This window comes from Micromys minutus (genome assembly GCF_963924665.1).
Source record: "Micromys minutus genome assembly, chromosome: 11".
Lineage (NCBI taxonomy): Eukaryota > Metazoa > Chordata > Mammalia > Rodentia > Muridae > Micromys > Micromys minutus.
In genome coordinates, this window is record NC_137980.1 from 35398619 (window position 1) to 35423033 (window position 24415).

The following is a 24415-nucleotide window of genomic DNA, read 5'->3' on the forward strand; positions in this document are numbered from 1 at the left end:
ATCTGTCTTTTATGTGGCTTCTCTTTTTGTATATTGGATAGCAAATTGATTGGTCCCTTTGCAGGCCTCCATTAGATAGACAAATCGACTTTCAGACTCTGAGGCAGAGGCCTCAGGCACAAAATAAATAGCCATGGCCCCAAAGATCTCAGACATGGTCAGTCCCTCTGCTAACACAAACACATTTGAAGAAAATATGACCCCCCACCGTTAAAATTAATACTAGGAATGCAGGATACTCTTCAATCTGTGAGATTGCTTTATTGTACAAAAGTTTCCAGTAACAGTAAATTAGTTTAAAAAAAAAAAAAAAAGACCAAAAAAAGTCATTTTGGATAGAAGCGTTTCACTAATTGCTTTATTTAAGCATACAAGGAAAAAGTCTTATCTGACCAATTAGGTTGAAGGGTTTTATTACCTTTAAGAAGCCATTATCTGGGATGAAACACTACAAGCACTTGTGTCAAAACAAATAAATAATGCTCTCTCAATTAGCAGACAAAGTGCTACATCCGTTCAATTAGACACACATTGCTTCACACAGTGGCCCAGCCAGCACCCCAATGTCCCCCCACCCCCAAACAGAATGACAGACAGCAATTTTAGGAAAGAACAGGGGCCCCCCGAAGGACCAACAGTTCTTTCCCTCTCTCCTTCCACCCCAACTCTACAAGAGCCAGCAGGGCAGCAGAGGGAGGTGGTGTCCAGAGGCCTCTTCCAAAAGCAGTTACCCCGAGGGACCTACCAGGACATGGATACTAACTTCTCAAAGGCTTCTCATCATTTCCCCAGAACAGGTTCAACAGAAAAGGGCAGTGGGACCCCGAAGAGCAAGCTCTGCAGCCAGGTACAGGCCAAGTATCCATGCCCCTTCCAGACACCCACCAGGGTAGCTTGGGCCCAGACAGTACTACACTACCTTCAGGCAGAAGGGGATAGTCACTCTCCCCAAAGGTGAGTTAGGGGAAAATAACTCCCCCAAGTCTAATCAGGAAATAAATTATAAATAAATAGCGATCCTTTCTTAAAAGGTTACTTTTCTTCAAGGCTTTCACAATTACTCAGCATGATCTCTACAGATTGCTTGAAGCAAGTGCCCTAATTTGGCCAGTCCACCCAGGAACAGCTTGTCTAACCTCAGAGGTTAAGAGGAGGCTGTAGAGCCCCTTCCCCAGTTCTGAAGTGGTGGGGTAGGTGCTGCCCCCTCTTTCCCAACATTCTGCACTAACATGGCCAAAGAATCCAGTAAACCTTTAGATCCGTGGCCCAGGTAGGAAGGGTGAGCTCATGATGGGTTTATATGACTCCATTTTTAGTTCTGAGCTGGTATTTCGAGATACCCTTCTGTGAATCCCAGAGCGACATTTCATATGCCTGGTCCAAATAAAAATATAACACACTTCACAGGGGGATACTGTTTAAATAATTTAAGAGAGGCTGAGACAGATTCAAAAAGCCATCAACAATTATACAAAGACCACTAAAATTCCAGCAGTGTTGATGCAAACAGAGCAAGTGAGACACGCACACCCTCATCTTCGAAGCTCTGTCAGTCTGGTCCCCATCGCTCTCGTTCTGCAGAGCACACAAGCACCAGAGTCAACAGGCAGGTAAACAGAACCCTACTTTGGCGATCTGACATGCATGTTGATATGCTCACACACGCTCGCATACTAACACTCAGAACACACATATACACAGGGTTTCTGTAGCTGAGGTTCTCACTGTCCTCAGGAATATACCCAATTTCCAGGCATTGATTGCTAAGTGGCAATGGAAGAGTCGATAAATCAAATCATGGGTAGAATATTTTACTTTGAAATGGAGTGATGTTTGGTTAATAATTTGAGATGCACTAATCCTAAATGGGGTGACCCATTTAAAATGGCCTCTGTGTAAATTCACAGTTCATTAAATGGAGTCAGGTCTGGACAGGTCATTATGTAGCTAGAATGTAAGTAATGGACTAGACTGAGGAAGGATGGTTGGGGACACACTGGCTCAATCTAGTTCATGACACTGTCAAGCTTTCTTGTAATGTGAGGTTGGTTCAAATGACCACGTTTCTGATTCAGGAGGTTTTGCTTAGTAACCCCTCTTGGATTACAGTAGAAAATTCAGGGCAAAATTCTCAATGAGGAATATGCTATTTACAATTGATTTAAATGCATGACGCTGGTTTAACTGGCCCGTCTAAATGTGTTAATTAACATCAATGATGGTTTCTTATTTTTCACACTTTGTTACTCTGATCGTTAACAGTGATGGAAAGCTAAATTAAGTTAATGGGAACAGATTATAAATCCTTGAAGGACTTCTTGCTTTGTTTTCAGCTGGGAAGATGAAGAGGCATTGCCTCTACACTCATAAATTTTTGGTACCAAACTTCTTAAAAAAACAGATGGTTAAAAAAAAAATTCCCAAAAATTATTTAACATGCTGCTCAGACATGAGTAGTAAAAGTGAGCATGCGCACATCACATGAAGCTTAAGCAACACCGGTAAACCTTCCCCTCTGTTCACTAAAGCACATGTTTACATTACGGCTCATCACAGGCCAGTTTCTTCAGCAACAGCACATCAAGTCCTTAGACTCTGAACAGCAGTGGAAAACATGGCCATGCCTGCACACCAGTTCACTAGTCAGAGGGCGTCCACAGGGAGGTCCGCTGCCCATTGCTGGGCCAGTGGGCTGCGCTCTTTAGACAGTGCAGTCAGTGGTGGGGCGCCAGGTGAGCCCTAACACCAACTAATCCATGCAGTAGCACTCTCAACAACTTGGTGCCACTAGCGAGACTTTACACCGATGAGAACCACAATGAGGACTACGATGATGGCAACCAGTATCAAGATCACAAGCATCTTCCGGTTCTTCTTCTGGTACTGCTCTGCCTACAAAAGAGGAGGGAAGGTGTTACTTTCTCACACAAGCCTTGGATCTGCAGGAGGACCAAGTCTACACTACAAGCCAGTCCTCACTGGTTAGACTCCCTCAGTGTGATATCAACTACCAAGATCCTGATCCACACTGGGATCTAGTGTGGAGACAGAGGTCAAGAAATACCAAGTTACAGTGGGCCTACTACTTCCTACTTTGAATTCTCAAGAAGGTCCCTGTGCCTGAGACAAATGTACATTGTCTTTCTTCACTATGTAGTAAAGGGTGACCAGAAAGCATACAGCCAGTGACCCCAAGAGGCTCTGGGGCCATTTCTTCTGAACCTGTTATTGTTTGAGGAAGAAATAAATGGACGATGGTGTGTGCACATACCCCACTCCTGCCCCCAGACTAAGGGCACACAGAGGGGTTTCCAAACACCCATGTGCATACCTCCCCACGTGTGGCACTCACACGTACTGTTCACCTGTACTCCTCTCTCCTATAGAAGCACCAGGGAACCCCACACATGTCAATGTGTGGTGGTACAGAAACACAGCCCAACACCCCAAAGAAGGAGAACATGCTCAGAGAGACTGCTGGCACTGGTAACTGACCATCCTTAGGGAACCCATCAACTACCCAGAAAAGCCTCTCCCCACCTAGCAACAGGATAGAAGACCATCTTGAGAGATGGCCCATGGAAGCCACCCCCAAGTCTCAGCTGCCTCCCCACAGTGTGGACTGGGTCAGCACCATTCCTCACAGCAACCCGGACACTCTTCAGTTAACTCCAGATCAAAGTCATTGTCTTTGCTTATCTGCATTCCAGTCCTTCCCACAGAAGTCTCTCCCTTGTCTCCATCACAACACAAAACATGTTTCCCAGTTGTAACTTAAACTTCAGAGCCTATGGGTAATTTAGCAGCAGCTCAAACCTTCTATAAAGAAGCTGGGGCAGCTTTAGCTTGTGAGACACAGGCCCTAAGGTGAACAGCACAGGGATGGGGAAGGGGCTCTGGTACCATGGTAAGATGGAGTGATTTCTGCTTTCAGAAAGATTAAAAAAAAAAAGTGTAACTTTCATGACTTAGGAAAATGCTCATCACAGGGCCAGAGTCCCAGTGGGTTTCAATGACCAGGAGGTAGGCAGGACTGATGGCGTCTATCCTGTACGGCCAGCCCCACTCTGTTCCACAGGAGTCACGTGCCCAACCACACGTGCCGCTGTGCTGTTCACAAGCCCATTTCTCATAAATGATTACAGGATTTCTAAAATGACTTCTACCAACTTCTTAAAAACAAAAACAAAATCAAACACTCAAACCTGTGAAAGAGGCCCTCATTAACAAGAGCACAATCCACCTCACTTCCATGAACATCTCTACAGGTGACACAGGTAAGGCACAATTATAGTTTTTAGCCTTGAGGTTTTCCACCAGTAACTCATCAGAAGTGAACCCCCACAGCCAAAGGTAACAGCAATAAGCAGTAAACCTTCAAATACACAACAAGGGTTCTCTAACAGGAAAGAAAACCCGGGCTCCACAGAAGAGGTACCCGGCTTTGTCTGTCTGACACCAGTATGCAGCAGGAGGCAAGCTCACAGCTGCCCGAATGAACAGAGTCCGTCTCTACCTTGTTGTGCCTGGGTTGAGGCTGTATGACAGAGAAAGAACCCTTCTAGGAGGGATAGTGATTCCTAAAGACCCACCAAGGAAAACGTTAGTACCTTGTGAAGCTGTTTCAAGCCATCTTCGGTCTTGACACAGGATTGTTCAACGTTATAGTCAATTCTATCAAGGACTGTACCCTAAGTAATAAGAGACAGTACAGATGGTCAGTAATTACATGTAGAAAGACTGACTTGCCAACCCCGAGACGTGCATACCACAGACTTGGGACCCACAGCAGAGTTGGCATCAGACCCCAGAACAGCTCAGGGCGTTCTGCAGAGTGCTGTCAGCCGAGCAAGAACCAAAACCAGGTCTCTACTTTTGACGTTAGCCTCTACAGATAGAGATATGCCACCGTGGATGTGCGAGGGCTGAGAAACCTGTTCTGGGGAGCAAAAGAACCCTGGCAGACAAAGGAGACCAGCTAGTTTCTGCCATGGCCAAGGTGCACCAATCACTGTCTAAAATGATAGCTTGGGACTCAAGGACAGGATAGTAAACTGTCTAGTCTCTTGGTTCCTACAGGAAGTAAGGAGGATGGGCTGGGAAAGATGGCAACTCACTGGGAAGCATGGTACTTAACCAGCCAACTCTGATGGTGCCAACACTCTTTAGAGAGTTTCATGGGACCAGGACCCAAACAAATCCCTGCTGGCAAGATAATAAAGTACCCTAATCAGATTGTGGCAATGAATAACGATTTAATTCTACTTAAAAGCTGGTAGTTCCAACAGCCATTACACAACAATCTACCACTGTCAGAAGGGAATCTTGTACATTGGCAGAATCAGGCCAGGCTTGCTCAGAGTCCGACAGGCCTCCAAAGGATACGTGCACATGAGTATCTTTGGGGCAGGGAAGAAAGCATTAGAATTCCTCCCACCCTCCCCCCACCCCGATTTTTAAAAAAATTGATATTTTCAAAGGGAATGACAGCAGCCCACATTACCCTCAAACAGGCACACACATTCAAACACGTGTGTGAAAAGCACATGTTTAAACGTTTTCTCAACTAGAGGACAGGACATAAGGACCATGGAAAAGGGTGAGCGCCACACCTTGCAGGACACACACCTGCTCCACAATCATGGCTCCCAAGTCTCTGAAGATTTCATTGAGGTCTGAAATGGACTGTACAATCTGACGGATCTCTCGCTCTCTCTCCTCCACCATCAGCGTGTTCTGTTCTACCAGCACCAGCTGGTCATCTGTGAAACCCTGTCCAAGTAAGAGTCTCCCTGTTAGGAAAGCTGTGGCAGGCTAGTTTAGACAACATCCAGAGAAAACAAATTCTGAAACTATTTTTATAACACATTTGGCAACAGGTAACTTATTTCCTACATAGGAAGCAAGAACCCCAGCCCCCAAACAGCATGGTTCATAATGTAGTAGCTGAAATGGGGGTCCAGAAGGAAGCCACATCTGCAACCACACCGTGGCATACTGCAGGCCTCTCTGTGACAACTGGGAGGGAGATCCAGCATGGCTGTTCTGCCTGCAGAGCAAGGACTACTTGGCAGGCACAAGACAACAGCTGCCCACCATGCCCTGCTAAGGGGCAAGGAGCTTAGGAAAAGAGGCAGCAGATGCCTGTCCCATTACATACCTGGCTATATAAAGTAGCATCATCTCCATCATCCATTAGTGGTACCGGGGTGTCGAAGAAATGCTGTGATCTTTCTTCTCGGTTTTTCATGCCTAGCAGACAGGAGCCCACTTTACTTGAACAAGTATGGCTACTGTTCTACCATTTTAAAAGCTGTCTAAGAGTAAAACCCAACAGCAAGGGAAGGTCCCTAAGCAGGTCTAAAGAAGCCCACCTCCACAGGCGGAGCCTTGCTTGCGTTAAAGCATTGCAACAGCATGCAAGTGTTCAGGGCATTCAGGGTGGTCACTCTCTAAATGCCCAATTCACAGGATGCCAAGACAGACAGACAGCACACAACCATCTGAGACTTGTCTAAGTGAAACAGAAACAGTTATTCTAGCTGCTGTTATAAGACATCAATACAACATCAGTATCTCTCCTCTGCAGACTTTCTAGTAAGCATTCTGATCAGAAACTGAGGAATGAAGTGAAGGCAGAGATGTGGGAAGGAGCAGGGTTTCAGGAGTAAGTGGGGTTCTATCCCTGACAATAAAACACAGGAAGACCCATTTCCAGGATAAGCGAATGTAAGACTGTCTGCACCCTGCTTTCAGGTCCCAAGGACCATGCAGATGTTATTATGTGGAAGAACTGGCTCTGACACGTGTCACAAAAACCTACAGAGCCCAACGTCACATCAACAGGGTTTCTATAACAACACTGTGACCTTCAAAGTCTGCAGAGCCTGGGATGAGTGCTATTCACCTGGACAGGAACTGTCTGTGCCACTGCTCCAGGAGCCAGGCCTTCTCTCCTCAGCAAGGGTTCCCTAGGGAGGCAGCTTCCTCTTGCCCAAAAGGTGTGAATGTGCCTAACTAGCTGTTAACAATGAAAGGCAGGTACTGAATGGAGAAATGGCCCCAAAGAAGGACAGAAAACACAATGTTTCTTACTCAAGAGTCCCTCCACCAGGCCTGCACTCACGTTTCAGGTAGTCAGACTGTGCATGCCGGAAGCTGGTGGACAGCTCCTGCAGGGCCTGTGCCAGGGAGGCCACCACATTCCGCAGTAGCCGTTCTTCCTGATCCGAGCAGGCCCTTCGTGCCCGGCTGGGCAGGGCCTGCACAGCACGCTGGCACCTATGGAAGAGCTGAGAGAATAGCTCTGGCTTACATCAAAAGCCTCTCCTCTCTGCCAGGAGGCGCCCTGCTCTGCAGGCTGGTATAGAGAGGTCAGGTTGGACATGTGCGTGCGCGTGTGTGTACAAGGGTGACTAGAAACTTCACACACACTGACGACCTACCTAAACTTCACCTTATCTGTACAGTGTCTATCGCATGTGCTCACTTCATGCCCTGTTATAGTATGTCTACTTGACTTCCTACCCGAAGTAAGTACTGGTGTGACTTTTATGCCCATTTTACAGATGAGAAGGTAGAGTCAGAGACTGAAGTAAAAATATTTCATGGCTACTCAGCTACAAAGCTGGCTTCAGACTTTTGGATGTCTATAAGTACAAAAGGGACTTGCACACACAAATAAAACTTAAACTAGTGTTTACTGGTCATATCACCTAAAGATGGGTTCAAGTGTGTTTGCATTAAAATGTCTACTCTATCTTCTTACAGATCTGTTTCAGCATGAAACTGCAAGTCCTAGCATATGACAGCAATTACACATTTTAACATCAATAGTGATATCTACCAACAACTGAAAAATAGTGCCCATAACTCCAAGGAAACGACACACTCTTAAAGTCACTCACAGACCTTGAGTTTCAGGACATAATCAACTGGGTTTAGAGTGGAGCAAAGGCTGGGACGGGATGGGGGGTAAGCACCTGTGTGACCTCCTGGGTAGTGATCTCGATGGCATGCTCCTCCTCGCTGCTGTCATCCAGGGTGGGTCTGTTCAAATGCTTATCGTGAAGGCAGGCTAACTCCTTCATCTTCTGTTTAATTCGGCCGACATCATACTGTATCTAAACAAACGAACTCACTAGAACCCCCGCTCAGGCCTGGAAGCCACCATCTGTATTCAAGACAGTCAGCTACACCAGATTCTGCATTCAGATGAATTTAGTGGCAAACTAGTGACATACGAGTAACTCTTAAAATTCAAGTTATAAAGGAAAAAACAAAGAACACAAAGGCTGGAGAGATGGATCAGCAGTTAAGAGCACAACTTGTTGCTATTAGAGAAGACTGGGCTCAGTTTCCAGCACCCACATGGTGGCTTATACTTATCTGTGTAACTCCAGCTCCAGGCATTCCAGTGCTCTTTAAGATTTCCACAGGCACACACTTCATACAAAGAAATGCCTGAAGGCAAAACGCTAATACAAATAAGCAAAATACGCCAAGAGCTGATGTCACACGCCTTCAATCCCAGCACTGGAGAGGCAGAGGCAGGTGGATCTCCTAAGTTTGAAGCCTGCCTGGGCTACACAGAGAAACCCTGTCTGGAAAAACCAAACAAACTAGCATAAATCTAAACAAAGAAGCATACACCATTCCTTATTCCATAGCTTGCATTTCTTCCTAGGACTCAAGTAGCTGCTGTGAGTGCTAAGTCCAAAATCATGTAGGCAGCCAGCCAGACCAGGTCTTGCTTTACTCTGTGGCAAATAAACGAGCAAACTCACACACAGGTGTGTCCGAGGGCAGTTCTCACAGTAGCCACATTGACTCATATGACAGAGACTCATATGTCCAAACTTCAAAGACAAACAGACAAAAGGGAACATGTAGAGACTTACTTCGTCCACTCCATCCACCCACTTTGGAGGGGACCGCTTTGTCACACCAATTGCTGCTTCTGGGTCTAGGCTAATGCCTGACACCAGCGCCATGCGGTCATCAGCAAGCTACAGGGAATAACAGGCAACAAGAGGTGGTCAGGTCGGCGTGGACGTGGGTCTCCCAACCCTCTGTGAGGATGTGGAAAGGCAGGGGAAATGTATGTGCGTGTGACACACAAGGTCTAAACTCCACTCCTATCTTCTCATGCACCACTTAACTTCCTTGGACATTCTGTGGACACAACTTTGACATAGCTTAGCTACAGAAATATAATGAAAATGTCAGAGACCAGTTCTTTAAGGAGAGGCCTCTAAGCAGCAGAACTGAGGCAGGGCAGCAGAAAGCAGAGGGGTGTGTGCTAGGTGTTGCTGTGCTACAGGTGTGACTGCAGCAGGCCTGTCGTGGAAATCAAGTTTGTCCAGTCACCTCATCAGACTGAACCACATGTTAAAATATGTCTAAGAACATAGAAGGGTTAGCAAGACTCTGCACCTGGGCCAAAGCAATCCTTGGGTTAGTGTCAGACAGCCCCGCCTTCTGCACGCCAGCTGAGTCTTTGCTTCCGCTACATGTCCACTGGCTGTACTGCTCTTACTCTGAAGTGATAGACAGTTTTTGTTTTTGAAATCTGCAATATATATTGCATTTGAAATTTCTGAGTGGGAGGGAAGTCACTGGATTAGCCTGGTTATGTATTTATTTTGCCTGGAGGCAAAGAATGGATCTGAAAAGATCTACAAGTCCTCCAAAGCATGGGATTTTTAAATGCTAATTTCAAAAGACCCAAATGATACCCATGATACAATGGACAGTGGTCTACAGACATCCTCATAGATAATCCTTTTGTGAATGAGCAATGTCTACCCCTTCCTTCCTTGTAATCACCTATATTCATTTTTTATTCTTTTGACATATTTATATTTGCTTACTTAACAATAAAGAGGCAAAATTCTCACAAAACTATCACACAAGAAAAAAAAAAACTTAAAACTCTCCAAGTAACAACCCCTACAATATTGAGAGAGCTCACATTCCAACTCCAACTGTTATCTTCGGCAACATCCCACCACTACTACCACCACACACACAAACACACACACACACACACACACACACACACACACACACACACGTGCGCACACACATCCTGTAGCCTGACCTTCATCTGCCTCAGCATCCAACAAAGGCCACAATGATGGGAATGGACCCAAGCCTAGGGTATGGGGTAGTGACTACATCCACCACTGTCCACCTCACCACCGTAGGTTCCTTCTATGCCTAGACTGATGGTGTGTCCTTTAAGCACCTCCCACTAAGAATTACAAGGCCTGGCAATCCTGCCACTTTAAGCCTTCACTAACAGTGAGTCTTATTTTAATCCTCACAAAAACCAGGTGAACTGAAGAATATTACTTCAATTTATAAGTACAGAATTGAAATTCAGAAAAGGTAAGCAACCTGCCTTAAGCCAACACACTACTGGAAATGTGACAGATTAAATCCTACGTCAGTTGATTCCAGAATCCCCACCCCATCCTACATGCTCACTCTTAGCAACCCATGCAACACAGTTAGTTCACTAAGCAAATAAACCAGGACAAGGGACTACTAAACAAAGAGCAAAGAAGACCCAGGGCTTTGGATCTTCCTGGAGCATCTACACAGGCTGAAGAAGGTTCCACTGCTCAAGAGCCAGTCTGAGCAGGCTTGTCTTGACCACTGTGGAAACATTTCCACTCCACAGCCACTAAGAATGTCCTTGTGGGAAGTGTACTGACCAGACCAAGCCTCTTGCTTAGCCCCTAGTGCTGATGTGCCATTTTCAGCAGAGCCTAACAGACTCACTGACACTAGAGAATGGAACCTGCACTCAAGTCCAGAAAGCACACAAAGCACAGCTTTAAACTGCCACAGTAATGAGCCATAGAGTAATCTCTAATCGGGACCATTCTCACATGTGCTCCGACAGAGAGCACATCAACTTGTTAACAAAACAGACAGTGCTACTTTCCTTGGGAAATGTGCAGAGATGGTATCTCATATCACCAAGGAGTCAAAAACCACATATGAACATCCAGCTGAGGTGGGCTGTACTGTTTTTAGCAGCAATTTTGTTTATATGAGATGTGGCCCCGGGCTGGAGAGATGGCTCAGCGGTTAAGAACATTGACTGCTCTTCCAGAGGTCCTGAGTTCAAATCCCAGCAACCACATGATGGCTCACAACCAACTGTAATGAAATCTGATGCCCTCTTCTGGTATGTCTAAAAGACAGCTACAGAAAGTAAACAAATCTTAAAAATTAAATAATGGAAACAAACAAAAATCTTACAAAAAAGAAAGAAGGGGGGCAGGAGAGACAATGCACAGTTAAAAGCACCCGCTGCTCTTGTAAGGGACTGAGCTCCCATTCCCAGCACCCACATGGTAGTTCCAGGGGATCGCATACCCTCTTCTGACCTCTTCAAGTACTAAGCATGCAGGTGGTGCCCATACATACATGCAGAAAAAAAAAAAAAAAAAAACATATAAGAGATGTGGCCCCATTCAATGGACATCAAGACTGAGGTCAGGACACTCTCCCAATGGGTCCTAGAGAGGCCAGCAAACCAGAAGACCTCAAGAGGCTGGCCTGCACAGCCACTACTGCTTTCCTGCGCTGCACCAAGACGGAGGACTTGCATGTGGCCAATTATTTGTCCCTGACAGAGTCTATGGCCATAGTTCATCATGTCAGAAACCCTGTCCTACTGAGAAGAAACATTCCACATCTCTTATCAGTACAGGTTTGTAATGTGTCTCAGTGTACTACTGAGAAAGAACATGTGTTTTGAGAAGGGAAAACAACTGAAGATAACGTCAACTATTTGAAACGGGAACAAACAAGAACATGAAAATGTATCTTACCGGCAAAATAAATAATCACCCTTTCAATATCCCACAGCTCCCTCCCCTCACTAACTGCTGTGCTGAGTACACAGGAGTCCCCAGGCTGCTGTCCTTCGCACAAAGCCCACTAGCCATGCCTCTCCCCATTATCTTTGCCTAACGTCAACTCTCCCTACTCCCAAAACCCAACACGAGTTAGAATTTTCTTAATAAACTTGTACTTTTGAAATTAAAAAAGAAAATCGTTGTATTTTTTAATTAAAAAATGCTATGTAAACTGCACATTAGAGAATTAAGAACTTAATTAAGAACATAAGAATTCTTGTGTCCTTAACTTGAGTCTGTCTTCCAAGAATCATGGGTGACTGACCTAAGTCAGGGCACTGTTCCTGTACAGAATGCAGAAACCCCTGGCTGTGTTCACAGCACACCTCATGCTTCCCTACAGGCTGTCTGTCACCTTGCCTCCGCTGCACACATAGGCATTTGTCTGAGACAAAATCCTGACCTATGGAAGAAACATATATGCACCCTGCCTTATAAATCCTGCTGTTGCAAACATACAGCCTTCTATCCGCACATACAGACAGACAGTTCAGTCAGATCTAAGGATGAGCACAGAGATCTAAGCCAAGTTTGACAGTGGGACAAGAGCAGCTGGGACAAGCAACTGGACTGCATGACCACTCAACACTTCGGTGTCCAGAAGGGATGCTACAAACCAGTCTGGCAACTCTTGCAATGGGCCTATGTATCTTGAAGGCAAAGCCAGTCAGCATGGCCTAAGAAGTTTCAGGCTCAGGGAGCAGTGAACAAACAGTGGATACAGAAATCGAGATGTCACAGCCAGATTATCTTAATATGAGACTAAAAGTAATTCTATCTTCTCATGATGAAATTACTGAAAACACTTCCCAAATGGCACACAAAATAGAGAACACAAACCTCGAGAATCTCACACACTATCTCGTTAATCTTGCTAACTCTCTGACTTTCTTTCCTCAATGTACACAAGCTGAAAAGCAGAGTGGGAGCAGCAACTCCTGCCTGCCAGCACAGCACTGAGCACTTGCAGCCCTGGCTTCTCAGCTGAAAACACAATCCTTCCCAAGGGCTTGCTCCTATCTGCTCAAGGCCACAAGGGCTGGATCACAGGTCTAGATGGCTTGGGATCCTCACATTTATACCTTCTAATTTTTAATAGCTTCCATCTTCTGGAAGATTACCTCTCCAAGGCAGAAAATGTAAAGGCCAGGCACAGAAGACAAAAGAGAGAGATGCTGCCCTGACAACAGTGTGGATGGAGAATGGCCTCCTCAGCTCAAACTACAGCACACATTTCCTGAGCAACGAAGAAAACAGCATCTCCAGGGCTAAGCTTGAGTAGGAGAGTGGCTAACATGTCTGCCTGCAGGGTTACCTGAAGGGAGTAGGGGGCTCTCAGAACCATGGCTTCATGCCAGGACACCCAAGTGGCAGATGTTTCCTACACCCAAAAGACACTACCTTGAAGCCCACCCCCCACCTCCCCACCCCTGCCAGTGAGCGGAGCCTCTGGACACCTTTTCCAACAACATCCCTAGTTCCTCACTCAGCACCTGGCACTTCACAGTAATGAACACACAATTATAATTAGCTGAATGAGTCAACAGTAAATGGGTGGAATGAATGGATGAGGTAAATAAAGTATGTCGCATATAATTCTGGAAGCTACACTTCATGAACAACATAATGGTGCTGGACAAGGGCAGGAAGTGAAGCATGCACAGCCAAGAGCACGAGTCAGAGACAGCTCAGCCACTGCACCGCACTTCCGCCAGGGTGTTGCTCACAGATGCTAGGCACAAGAAATGCAAATAGGGACCAAACATGGCAGTTCACATCCGCGACCCTAGTACCTGGGCTGCTGAGGAAACAGGACTGCAAAGAGCTAGAGGCCAGCTTGGGCTACATGGGGGAGACCCCCAAGTCAAAAACCATGAAGAAACACAATGGTCTTCAAGCTCCTCTCACACAAAATTGATCACTAGAACCTGTCCCAACAGCTCCTCATGAGGCAGACCCTGAGGTGTTAAAACTATTTTACCTGTCACCCCACAACCACACCTCTTTCCTTAGCCCTCAAAGGTGTTCTATCCTCAGTCCACTCAGTGAAGAGGACAACCTCATACCCTAATGTTACCACTGTTCCACATCTACTAGAATCTCTAACCTAGCAAGAGTTTCTTTAGCAAACTCATCTTCACCTGCTGTGCCCCAAGAGAACCACCTACTAGCTTCACTCTTCCTTGGTTCAGGGCTAAGGGCCCAGGCTGCTGGCACTGAGGACCCTAGGTGGGAACTGGAAGGCCTAGCCTTGGCACCTACCTAAGCATTAAGCTTTAGGCTAGGGTGTGTTTAATACAGAAGTGATACCTGCCAGTGGTTAGATGTATGTGCGCAGTAAGAACAGGAGGGACCCACTGTCAGTGTCATCCACACATCTTATCATACCATAGGAATATAGCTTACTCTTCTAAAAACAAACAGAAAAGGAAGCAGGGGTCCGTTCCTTTTGTATGCAGTACCCGTCTCCATTGGCCATGAGTCAGGGAGCTCTAACAGGTACAGTTTGCTATAGGCATAAGGACTAGAGCTCTTCTGCCTTTTGCTTAACTGGCTCCCAAGGATGGAGAGTGTGCAGTCTGTTATCATCACCAACTGGAAGTTGAGGCTCTTCTAATGTGCAGCTAGAGCAAACCCAGGCACTGGAACCTGCAGCTCTAGAAAAGGAAGTAATCCTGGTTTCCTAATCTGCTTTTCTATATAAACTTCCTCCCTCAGCCGGCCCTCAGAAAAACTCTTGCTACCCCTTCATCACTGAGACACAAAGAGCCACCAATGTGGTCAGCAGTAGTGTGACTTCCCTGTACCCAGCCTTTTCAAGCCACAAAAACCAACATCAAAAAACAAACAAAACAAACAAACCCAAGGGATAGAGATGCGTGCTTTCTACCTTCCTGCTACTGTTAGCAAGAGGCTGAGGTGGGCTTAGGCAGTAACAGCCAAATCACAGAGGGTGTCCCTTACTTCATCCTGAGCACGGGGGACTACAGAGCTGGCAGCAGCACTTACAGCTCCACTCCACCTGTCTGAGACTTCCACCAGATGGCCTGTCTCCCTTTGCTCCACCTTAACCACTAGAACCTCTTCATCTCAGAAATCAGGAGCCTGAGGTCTTCATCCTGTAAGCAGGTAGCTTGCTTCCCAACAGGAAACATGGCTCCTAACATCCTTCTACGTCACGTCACATGGTGTGAAAATAGGCGAAGTATGAAGTCAATACACTCCACACAGTAATTCAAACCAACTCTAAATAGATGCAGGGCTAGTGTCACATATATGAACAAAGACTGCAGGAAAAGATGTTTTATAAATCACCCAACACACAAAAATACCCAAAGCACAGTACCTCATCCAGCTCCTGTGGTTGTGGTGTTGCCGTCGGGTGGTCCAGGCGGGAAGAGCAGAAGAAAGGCATGGGCAGACAGACACACAAGACCATCAGGTGAGGGGAGATGTGTCCAGATACTCAAACTGACTACAAAGCCCAACACTTAAAAGGTTGTCCTAGATTTCTTTTTCTTATAAAACGCTACCCAACATGTATTTTTATTCACTATAGTTCTTTCAGTAAAGGAGACAGCAACCAATAAACAGTTGTAAAAATTAAAGCACACTGCAGACAAGCAAAATATACTTACTTTGTTTTACTAAATGATAGTGGTGATCTTTACAGTAAGAATCAATTAATATTTGCAATATCACTTAACTTCCTTAGGAAGATAAAATGCTAAAATACAACGTTACTGTGTCATATATATGCATACCTTAACATGACAGTAAGTTCAGAGATGCAACAAAATTAAAATGTAAACAATCCACAAAAGTGTCTACCAATGGCTGCATTCAAATAATACTGCAGCAACTCTCCCAAAGGACTATACAAATCAAATAGCGTGGCCACGGTTTATCCCCAGGCATGCAGGCACAGGTGGGAAGAAAGAAAAACACTCCTACACTAGGGAGCAATGGATACTCAAGGGTTAAATTTTGGTTGAAAATTAAAGATTCATTTTTTAGATCAGCATGGAACTCTATCTTCTGAGGAGACAGTTACTAATGACAGATAATCTAAACAACAAGGTCCTTTTTTCTTACAATATTGATCATGGAAATAATTAGTGGTAAATTTCAATAAACAACTGTACTGGTTTTTTTGTTTAGCAGTAAATTTTTAAAAAATAAATAACATAATTTTCTTAAAGATTAGCAGTGCAAATGAAGATTATTGATACCAAAGTATTATCACACAATGCTAGCAAAAAAAAAAAAAAAAAAAACCCAAACCAAAACAACAACAAAATCCAAACACGGACTGATCACACAATAATGCCCCTATCTAAAAATATAAGGAGAGAGCCTCTTAGGTAGAGAGCCTCCGCATCCTGCATTTCCCCCGCTGGTACGAAGAAGCATCACACTTGCGTGCTGCTGGGGTTGAGGCTAAAGAGACCAAGTCATAGAAACTGCTCATCTTATCTCATTTTGCTATAAAAAAACAAAGTATGTATTTTTTAAAAGCTTAGCAGATCCAGAAAGAGAGCACGAACATCTTTTTTCATCAATAAACCATTTGTAAGATGAAGGACACAGTGGAGCTTGAACCTAGGTCCCTTTGAGGGTTCTCCCAGGGCTTCTCTTGGGAAGCAGCACAGCGAGCCACTGTCTAAGCAGCTTTGCACCTGAGCCCGTGCCGCGGGTTATTAGCTGGCCGCACACATCCTCCTCTTCTCATTCCTACAATTACTAGGCACTAAGAGGTGAAATTACAATCACGAGACTCTAGGAATAAAAGCAACACTTACAAATGCTCAAAACTACACTTCAAAATGTCACAGCCACAGTATTTGCTGATGGCAAGGATGGGGGGCAGCCCAGGTGCACCAAGCCTTTTCCCATTCCACCCTCCAGCCTCTATTTTTATTAGTAATTCCTGGAATTACATGCACATCAGGAATAAATTCAGCACACCACCTTTTCAAAGACCACCCTCATTTTATTTCTTAAAAAAACAAGAGGTTTTCTAAACTCCCACCACAAAATTACCAGGAAATTTAGTCAAGACCCGAGTTAAAACCTCAGACTTGCCATCAGGAACGAGCATATGAAAATACTGTGCAACCCATCACCAACTTCTAAACCTTTATATTGTCTAAACCAAGGCTTGTGACCTGCCCATGGCATGCAATCAAGCAAACATTGAAAAATTCCAAATAGCATTTGGAATTTATAGTCTAAAGGACTTTCTACATAAACCTGAGAAGTGGAAACCCATCTGTGTCTGCTCAGGGGTCTGAAGAAGTTGAGCAAAGCAAGCTGGAAGCACAGGTCTGCACTGTGCTGGGGTTTACTTTATTCCCATTGCTGCCAAAATAAAAGTTTGCTCCACTCTCATTCAGCAAAGCTCCTTTCGCAAGTCTCCTGCTCAGACAGAATCTTTACACACAGAAAAGCAAATAAATACATCGAAGGAGAAATATACGATGATTTCATACTTGGAGCCTACAGACAGAGACATGATTTTCCAGCAGACTGAGACCCTTCAATGAGCAAGTTAAACTGACTGTGGATAGCTGTAAAAAGAAAAGGAAAAAAGAAAAAAAAAAAAAAACACCTACTGCAAGAGGGAAAAAAATGTCATTAAACAACTATGTCCTTCCATACCCATTGGGCAGCAGCCAGGGCCAGTGTGGTCTGGGCTTTACCCACATTGCCAAATTCAGGAGGTGGGTGACCCGGGTCATGTCCTAACTCCACTACCCCATCATTCTGCTCAGGTGAACCACCAACTTCATCAGTGTGACACAAGGTTACACATGGAACCACCTCAGCCTTGCCAGGCACACAGTAAGCACTCAATAAATCTTCACTAATATTACAGTCAAGACTGAGTAAGAACCTTGGGTTCCCTATAACCGTAGTTAATCCTTAGGTTTCCCCCACCCCCAAACACAGATTTTATTAAAAATAATGTGCTAGTTTCAAACTAATCTAGGAGCAATTAACTCTAGCTTCCATTTATAGATTGTGCATGCTTTTACAGCAGAGTATAGATCAGCAGTCAACACTAACCAAGTGCTCCCACCCCTGGCTCAGCCTCATCTCAAGAACCAAAAAAGAAGAGCAACATGGCATCCCAACCAGCTAGCTCAGCTTCCCCCTTTCAGTAATCCCAATATTAAATTTTTTAAATTATAATTTACATATATATATTAATTTAACTACATAAATCCATTTAGGTTCCTGAAGCTAACTGCTTGCAATTGCTACACGAGGCACTGCCTGTACTTGGTGTCAAAAAGTTCTGCACAGTGCTAGAGCTACCTCTAGGTATTTTTCATTAGTAACCTTGAGTTGACAGCCACACACTGTTGTTGACTATGGATTTCTCCTTTTCAATTTAAAGGTAAGGTTGTGTGCTTTGGTCAGGAGAAACAAGTATTAAAACAGAACTGCAGAAAACACTGCTGAATTGATGGGGCCACCAGAGATCACCTCACTCAAAATCCTCAATTTAGCAACGAGACAAAAGATGTCCAAAAAGATTACATCCACAGCAGAGCAGGGCTTAGACTAAATTCCCAGACTCGCATCCATCACTCTCCCTTTATCATATGCTGCCTGAGGGAGAACGTGATGGATGCCCCAAACCCAAGGCAGAACACAACTGCTGAAAATTACCAACAAGTGCCTTTGGCTTGGGTGCAAAAAAAAAAAAAAAAAGAAAGAAAAAGAGAGAAAAAAGAAAAAAGAAATTAACCCCCAGTCTGTTTCTAACAGTTAACTTTACTAATATGAACACAAAACATAAATGAGTAGGAATCTAGATAAATGTTGTGCTGAATTTTAAAAAGAATAAAGAAAAATCAGCCCTCATTCACAGGAAAGAAACTTAAAAAACTATGCGTCTGACCCGGGATGGCTGAACTAGAAAACCCTCCAGGGAATAAGGCAGCTGTAGGGTCTGCACGCAGGAAGAATTACTGTCCTCTGCTGCAGACACGAGGGACAGACTACCGAGTTGGAGACAGGAAAATTGCTGGCACTGATAAAGAAAAACACATTTCAGAAGTAAAAGGTGACAGCTGCCGACTGCCTTGTCCATAAGTGTCCAGCAGGAAAACATGAGGGTTCTACAAAAGGGACATTCGGCCAAAGCATTTAGGTCCAGGCTGGCCTTTGGGACTTTTTGTTGCTTGTTTTGCTGCTGCAAATCCTCCTTAAATCCATCCTTATTTGCAACATCTTACCTGCACCCAGCTGCAAGTCTACATTGCATTCACAGCTTCCTACAGCAACCACCAACAAACTTACAGCCTTTTCTTCAAACCACTATTTAAAAAATATGGGCTTAATGTCTTTAAACCGTAGGGCTTCTACTGTAGTTTGTTTTGACTGTGTGAGATATGCACGTCCAGCAGCACCCTGCAATCCATTTTCATATAAGGACACAAAAGCTCCACATCACATTTTTAAATGAGATCTGTTATCTTAGGTATTTACTGTTGGTTACACAGGAGATAGCATACACACCAAAATCAACATCTACAGTTTGCCCTTCTAATTAGAAATTTACATTTCCAGGTAATGATTTTTTAAAATTAAATTCTCTGGTTTGCTTACTTCTTTTTTAATTATCTAAATTTAAATATGCACTTATAAATTGTTTCTTTTGTCTCATTTGACTAAGACAAGTATATACTTTTAAAGTTTTATTTGTAATTTTTCCATGCTGAGATACCTGCTAGAAAAGATAAAAATAAAAAAGTAATGTGGTTAAAGATACTAAGGTAAAAATGCGTCTCTGGATCTCAGTTAGAAATGTTCTGCTTTCCTGCTTCCTTTATTTTTGAGAGCAGAATATATAAAAATGAGTGCTACTTTAGTATCAAGCATTTCAAGAGATCTAGAACAATTAACAAATTTAATTACAATTAGTTGGATACTCTAATATCATCTAATATCTTGTCTATATTCAAGGCTGACTGATAAAACTTTTGATTTACTATATGATTTTGAAATCTGCAAGTCAAAAATGTGTTTCTCAAATTTGTTCTGAGCTAGAAGCACTGTAAGAATGACGCTGTAGTTTTTAAACTGTTTTAAGCATTTTTTTTTTTTTTTTACAAAATATTTACAATGCTCTTTTGACTTCTGGAAGAGTTATAAAAATTGTAATCTCTATTCTGTTAATGTCTTGGTATTCTTGATTATTTTGTGTGCAGAAATAATTTGTGAAAAAAACTCATGAACAAATTGAAAAATAACACTGTCAGAAACATTTACAGTATGCTGTTTTTATTTTAAAATGACAATTAAAATGCAGAAATATGAAAATAGATTTTTGCTTTTTATATTGTAACTCAGGCAAACTATATTTGTTGGACTGAAAAAAGCTGGTTTTTTTTCCCCTTTGGGGGGACAGTCTGAACTGAACAGACAGGTATTTCCACGGACATGAGCTCCTTTTTAGTCATCGTAGAAAAATTCCAGAAGCACAGGCTAATAAAAGCATCCAGTATTTTCAGTAGTGTGACATATGAAAATATTTTTAATGTTCTTGACTTCAACATGAATTTTAGCTGTATTTATAAATTACTTTCAAAAAGCTGTCCGAATTTGTTAAATATAGCTGTATATTTCTTGACATTACCTGCTTTTCCAAGCCATATACTATAGATAAGCATTTTATATTATTTTATTCCACCTATATAGATATACAGATAAGCAAATTGTCTAATTTAGAAAAATATTTAAAAAGTAGTTGGACTCAGCAACGTATTTTTGAAAATCTGCTGGTCCAAGATACTGTGTTTTTAAACTCTCTCAATTAAGGGTCAAAATTTTTCTTTCAGGTTACCTAAAGGTTCCGGGTACTTTGAACTTTACAGAATTAAATTTTAAAAAACAAACAGTATCTTTTTCATCTGTTAAAACGTTGAGCCTAGAAGCTTTAGCGTAGGCTTGGTTCTGTTTTGTTTTTTTCTCCCCACTAAGTAGCATAAAATTAAGTCATAAAGAACAGGGGACCCTTACTTAACATAACTGAAGACCCACGGATTGTATTCATTCACTATTTCTCACCGTTTCTGGAGACATTTTTCAAAAACCGCGTTAGAATGAACACATTTCCATGCTGAGATTTTTTTCCCTGCTTACTTCCATGTAATATTGTTTCTTTCAGTTTACAAATGTAAAAATCCTTCAAATACAAATGTAAACAAAAGCCCCACACACTCCGAGCTGGTTTTCTATGCCTTCTGACCGAAGTTTACATCCTGCACCCTTTTATCCTTTAAATTGCTTGCACGGCTTAGAAATCCCTTTTCTGTGAATAATATGGCCAAAAATATTTTCCACGGTGACTGAAAAAGGGACAACTGTCTTGGCAGCACAGTGATAATCATGACACACAGCTTAAATTTTCATTAGCACTTCAATAAATGATAAAAGAAAAAGAAAATTAAAAGGTAATAGTGTTTAAAAGGTGAGAAAGCTGCAGAGTTTCACGAACTGTATTTCAAATACAGCCCCCTAAGGTCTTGGGGTGACCGTGCATTCCCCCATGTTTCAAGGCTGCTTCCATTCAAACCTTCCCTTTTCAATTAAAGGCATTATTACAAAGCTAACAATATTCATCTGGCTGCACCAATCAGACCCGCCCCCTATCTGAGATAGCAGGAAACTGAGGCTCTGGAAGCCAAAGACTCCATCGAAAACAAACCAAATACAGCAAATCTTTCTGGAGCATTGCTTTGAAAAAGAACAACAGCAACAAAACTCTACACTGCTAAACGATGTGAAGTTCTGGTCAATAAAATCAAAAACCATGTGCTATTTTGGGAGGTTAATTTTCACATCCGCATCATGTTTTGTTTTGTTTTGAAAAAAGTTCGAATGGAGAGGAAAGCTTAATTTCCTGTGTGGAAAATGGAAAACGAAGCACCTAGCAGTCTCACCAACATGAACCCTGGGGGGTGGGGTGGGAGGGAAAAAAGCAAAGCAATTACTCCTAGGGAACATGGCCTCACCGAGGACTGGAGCCATTGGAAGAAAAATGGTGGGAAAGAAAATGAGCATAGCATCAAACACACACACACACACACACACACACACACACACACACACACAGCACAGCACAACTCCTTCCTGGGAGGGGGCGGGGGGGGGTTGCTCTGCAAGGATTTGAGTAAGCTAACCAACCACCTGGCCCACAGAACCCAAGTGAAGCCATTGCAGGGGGGAGGTGGGGGGGAAAGAGAGTGCCAAACAAAACAAAACAAAAAGAAGGTTGGAGAAAGGCCTAGCTTCCAAGTCCTCGTGTTAAAACATATGTAAATCGAGGCTGCTGGTCGTGCAAGGTCGACGGATGGTGGGGGGAGGAGGACTAGGAGGCCCATTAAGTGAGAAGGCTAAAAGTAAGGTAGGGCAGGGATTGATACTGTGGTCCCCATGGGGGTTGTGGGTACCCCATGACCCCTGGCCAAGGACCCCTTCCACTGAAGTATCACTCCTAGTCGTCGTCGCCTTGTTGTTGTTGTTGTTCTTTTTTTTTTTTTTTTTTTTCTTTTTAGACAGAGAGACAGACAGAGACAGACAGACAGGCAGAGCCGCAGTGCACACGGTGTGTGTGTCTGGAGAGGCCGCCAGGAGACTCACCGCAGCAATGCTACGTGAATGCAGAGGGCTGGAGGTGGTGTGACTACTCACTTGCTCGGCTAACAGCTGCCGGTTTTGGATGGAATTATTCCGCAACAACAAGAAAGCGTCGGTTAAACGCCTGGTGGCCATGTCTCACCCTCTGTGAACCCCCTCTCAGGGTCCCCCACCCTCTTATATTCCTGATTTTCACTTTCTTTCCCTTGGTCTGGCCTAGCAGGGTCCACTCTTGCATAGAAACCTCCCTTGACAAGGCCTTAGGCTTTTAAGGCGCAATTTTGCGCTCCGCCAAAGCGCAAAGACCCCTCCCCAAATAACCACCTAGGCTTTCCAATTGTCTGGCTCCCCCTACCCAAAGCCTGGCTCAGATCTCAAAGCACTTGAATCCCCCCAATCCTTGCATAGAATCTAACGTCCTGGAGACCCCTCCCCAATCCAACCTCGGATCTACAAGCGTCTAACGCGCCAATCCGGCTAGGGGATGGAAAAGACCCCTACCCACTCATTTTATAAGACCTCCCAAAAGGTGCTAAGCGCCCTAACCCTAACTTAGCACTTGCGTGTCTGGCATGTGGCTCAAACTCCGAGTTTTGGTTAACTCTCCTCACAAAAGGCCTGCTCCAAACAGGCCTAAGCCCAGGACTACAAAAGAGCGTCTACAGCTCCCATATAGCCGACTCGGCCTTTTTGGGCTCAGCCCGACCTGACCCCTTCCTTTCCTGGGTAGCCTGGTCCTCCACTGCCAGCAGGCTGCAGGCCTTCAAAAGGACCTCATGGCCTGCCTTCCCGGCCTCCTCACTCCTCTTCGCCGGCACCCCTCCATCCCGGGATCACGCTGCAACCCTGCCCAAAGCCGCTTCCGTACTGTGGTCCCGGGCTCCGGCGTTCCCCGGCCCTCTTCCTGTCCGTCTCTCGCGGGTGCCCCCCTGCGACACTCATGAGTTTGCTTGCAACGTTCCGGGAACGGGAGCTCCCTTATTGCCCTGCCCCGGGGATGGGAGTGCTCCGCCCTCTCTGGGGTATTTCCCGGGGTGCCCTGTTCCCTTTTTCCTAAGTGTATTGAGGTTCTGGGGCAGGTGCCCTGGCCCAAAAAAGGCTTCGAAAACTTGGCCCTGGAGCTGAAAACCATCACTGAGGTCCAGGCAGTTGTGAACTTCTAGTAGGACTGTCAAGCAGGCAGAAATGTGGCTCTTGCAGAGCCTAGTCCTGCGCGGGGGCGGAGGAAAAGTGGAAGACGGCTGCCTCTGCAGGCCAGGCACGCTTCACTGCAGGCGGCTGGCGCTGCTGAGATGGCCTTCCTTAAAAAAAAAATAAAAAATAAAAAAATAAAACGGGAAAAAAAGTATCTGAAAAACAACCAGGCCCGGGGTGGGGGGAAGAAATAACAAAAAAGCTTGGGCGCTAGGCCTTGCCAGCCTCGCTGGAGCAGTCAAGAGTTGCCTATACAATTTGTAAAGTGCGAAAGTCCCTAAACTTAGAGGCACCCCCTGAGTCCCACTCCCCACAGAAGAACTCATGTGTGTGGCTATGCCCGCGTTCTGTCGAGCTGGGGCTTCCAGTCGCCTCTGGGTCTCTGGAGCCATGCATCCGACTCCCTGCTACCTGGCCTGGGTGTGGAGGGAATTTCCCAGGGACCCCCAGGGCTGCAGCTGCCGCATCCTTCGAACAGAGCAACTCAGGAGGCCGGGGTCATGGGCAAGCCTGGATGACAGACCCATTCTGCAGCACGAGTATATGGAGTGCCTTGTCCCCAACTTGGCTTCAGCTTTGGGGTGTGATTGGGAACAACTTGGCCACACTTGAGGGTCCTCTGTGCCGCCCCC

General features: G+C 44.6%; 1 protein-coding gene across 3 annotated transcripts; it reads right to left on the reverse strand.

Moving 5' to 3' along the window:
- Positions 1–236: 236 nt before the first annotated feature.
- On the reverse strand, positions 237–23432 carry STX16 (syntaxin 16). Of its 3 annotated transcripts, none has more exons than XM_080924768.1 (8): positions 22644–23432; positions 8901–9008; positions 7983–8123; positions 7127–7292; positions 6161–6252; positions 5629–5772; positions 4611–4691; positions 237–2892 (listed from the first exon to the last, which is right to left on the reverse strand). In XM_080924768.1, exons 1-8 carry the CDS (start codon positions 22722–22724, stop codon positions 2788–2790), a joined length of 918 nt encoding a protein of 305 aa, XP_080780894.1. In that variant the 5' UTR covers positions 22725–23432; the 3' UTR covers positions 237–2787. The 3 variants fall into 3 exon arrangements, with proteins under 3 accessions (XP_080780894.1, XP_080780892.1, XP_080780893.1); XM_080924766.1 differs by having other exon boundaries at positions 22593–23432; XM_080924767.1 differs by lacking the exon at positions 22644–23432 and adding an exon at positions 15283–15446.
- Positions 23433–24415: the final 983 nt, after the last annotated feature.

Coding starts and splice junctions, on each gene's coding strand:
- STX16 (XM_080924766.1), bottom strand. CDS start 22,724: ATGGCCACCAGGCGTTTAACCGACGCTTTCTTGTTGTTGCGGAATAAT. Junction 5,773..6,160: donor ATGCTACTTTATATAGCCAG/GTATGTAATGGG, acceptor TTACTTGGACAG/GGTTTCACAGATGACCAGCT. Junction 4,692..5,628: donor GAGCCATGATTGTGGAGCAG/GTGTGTGTCCTG, acceptor CTTATTACTTAG/GGTACAGTCCTTGATAGAAT.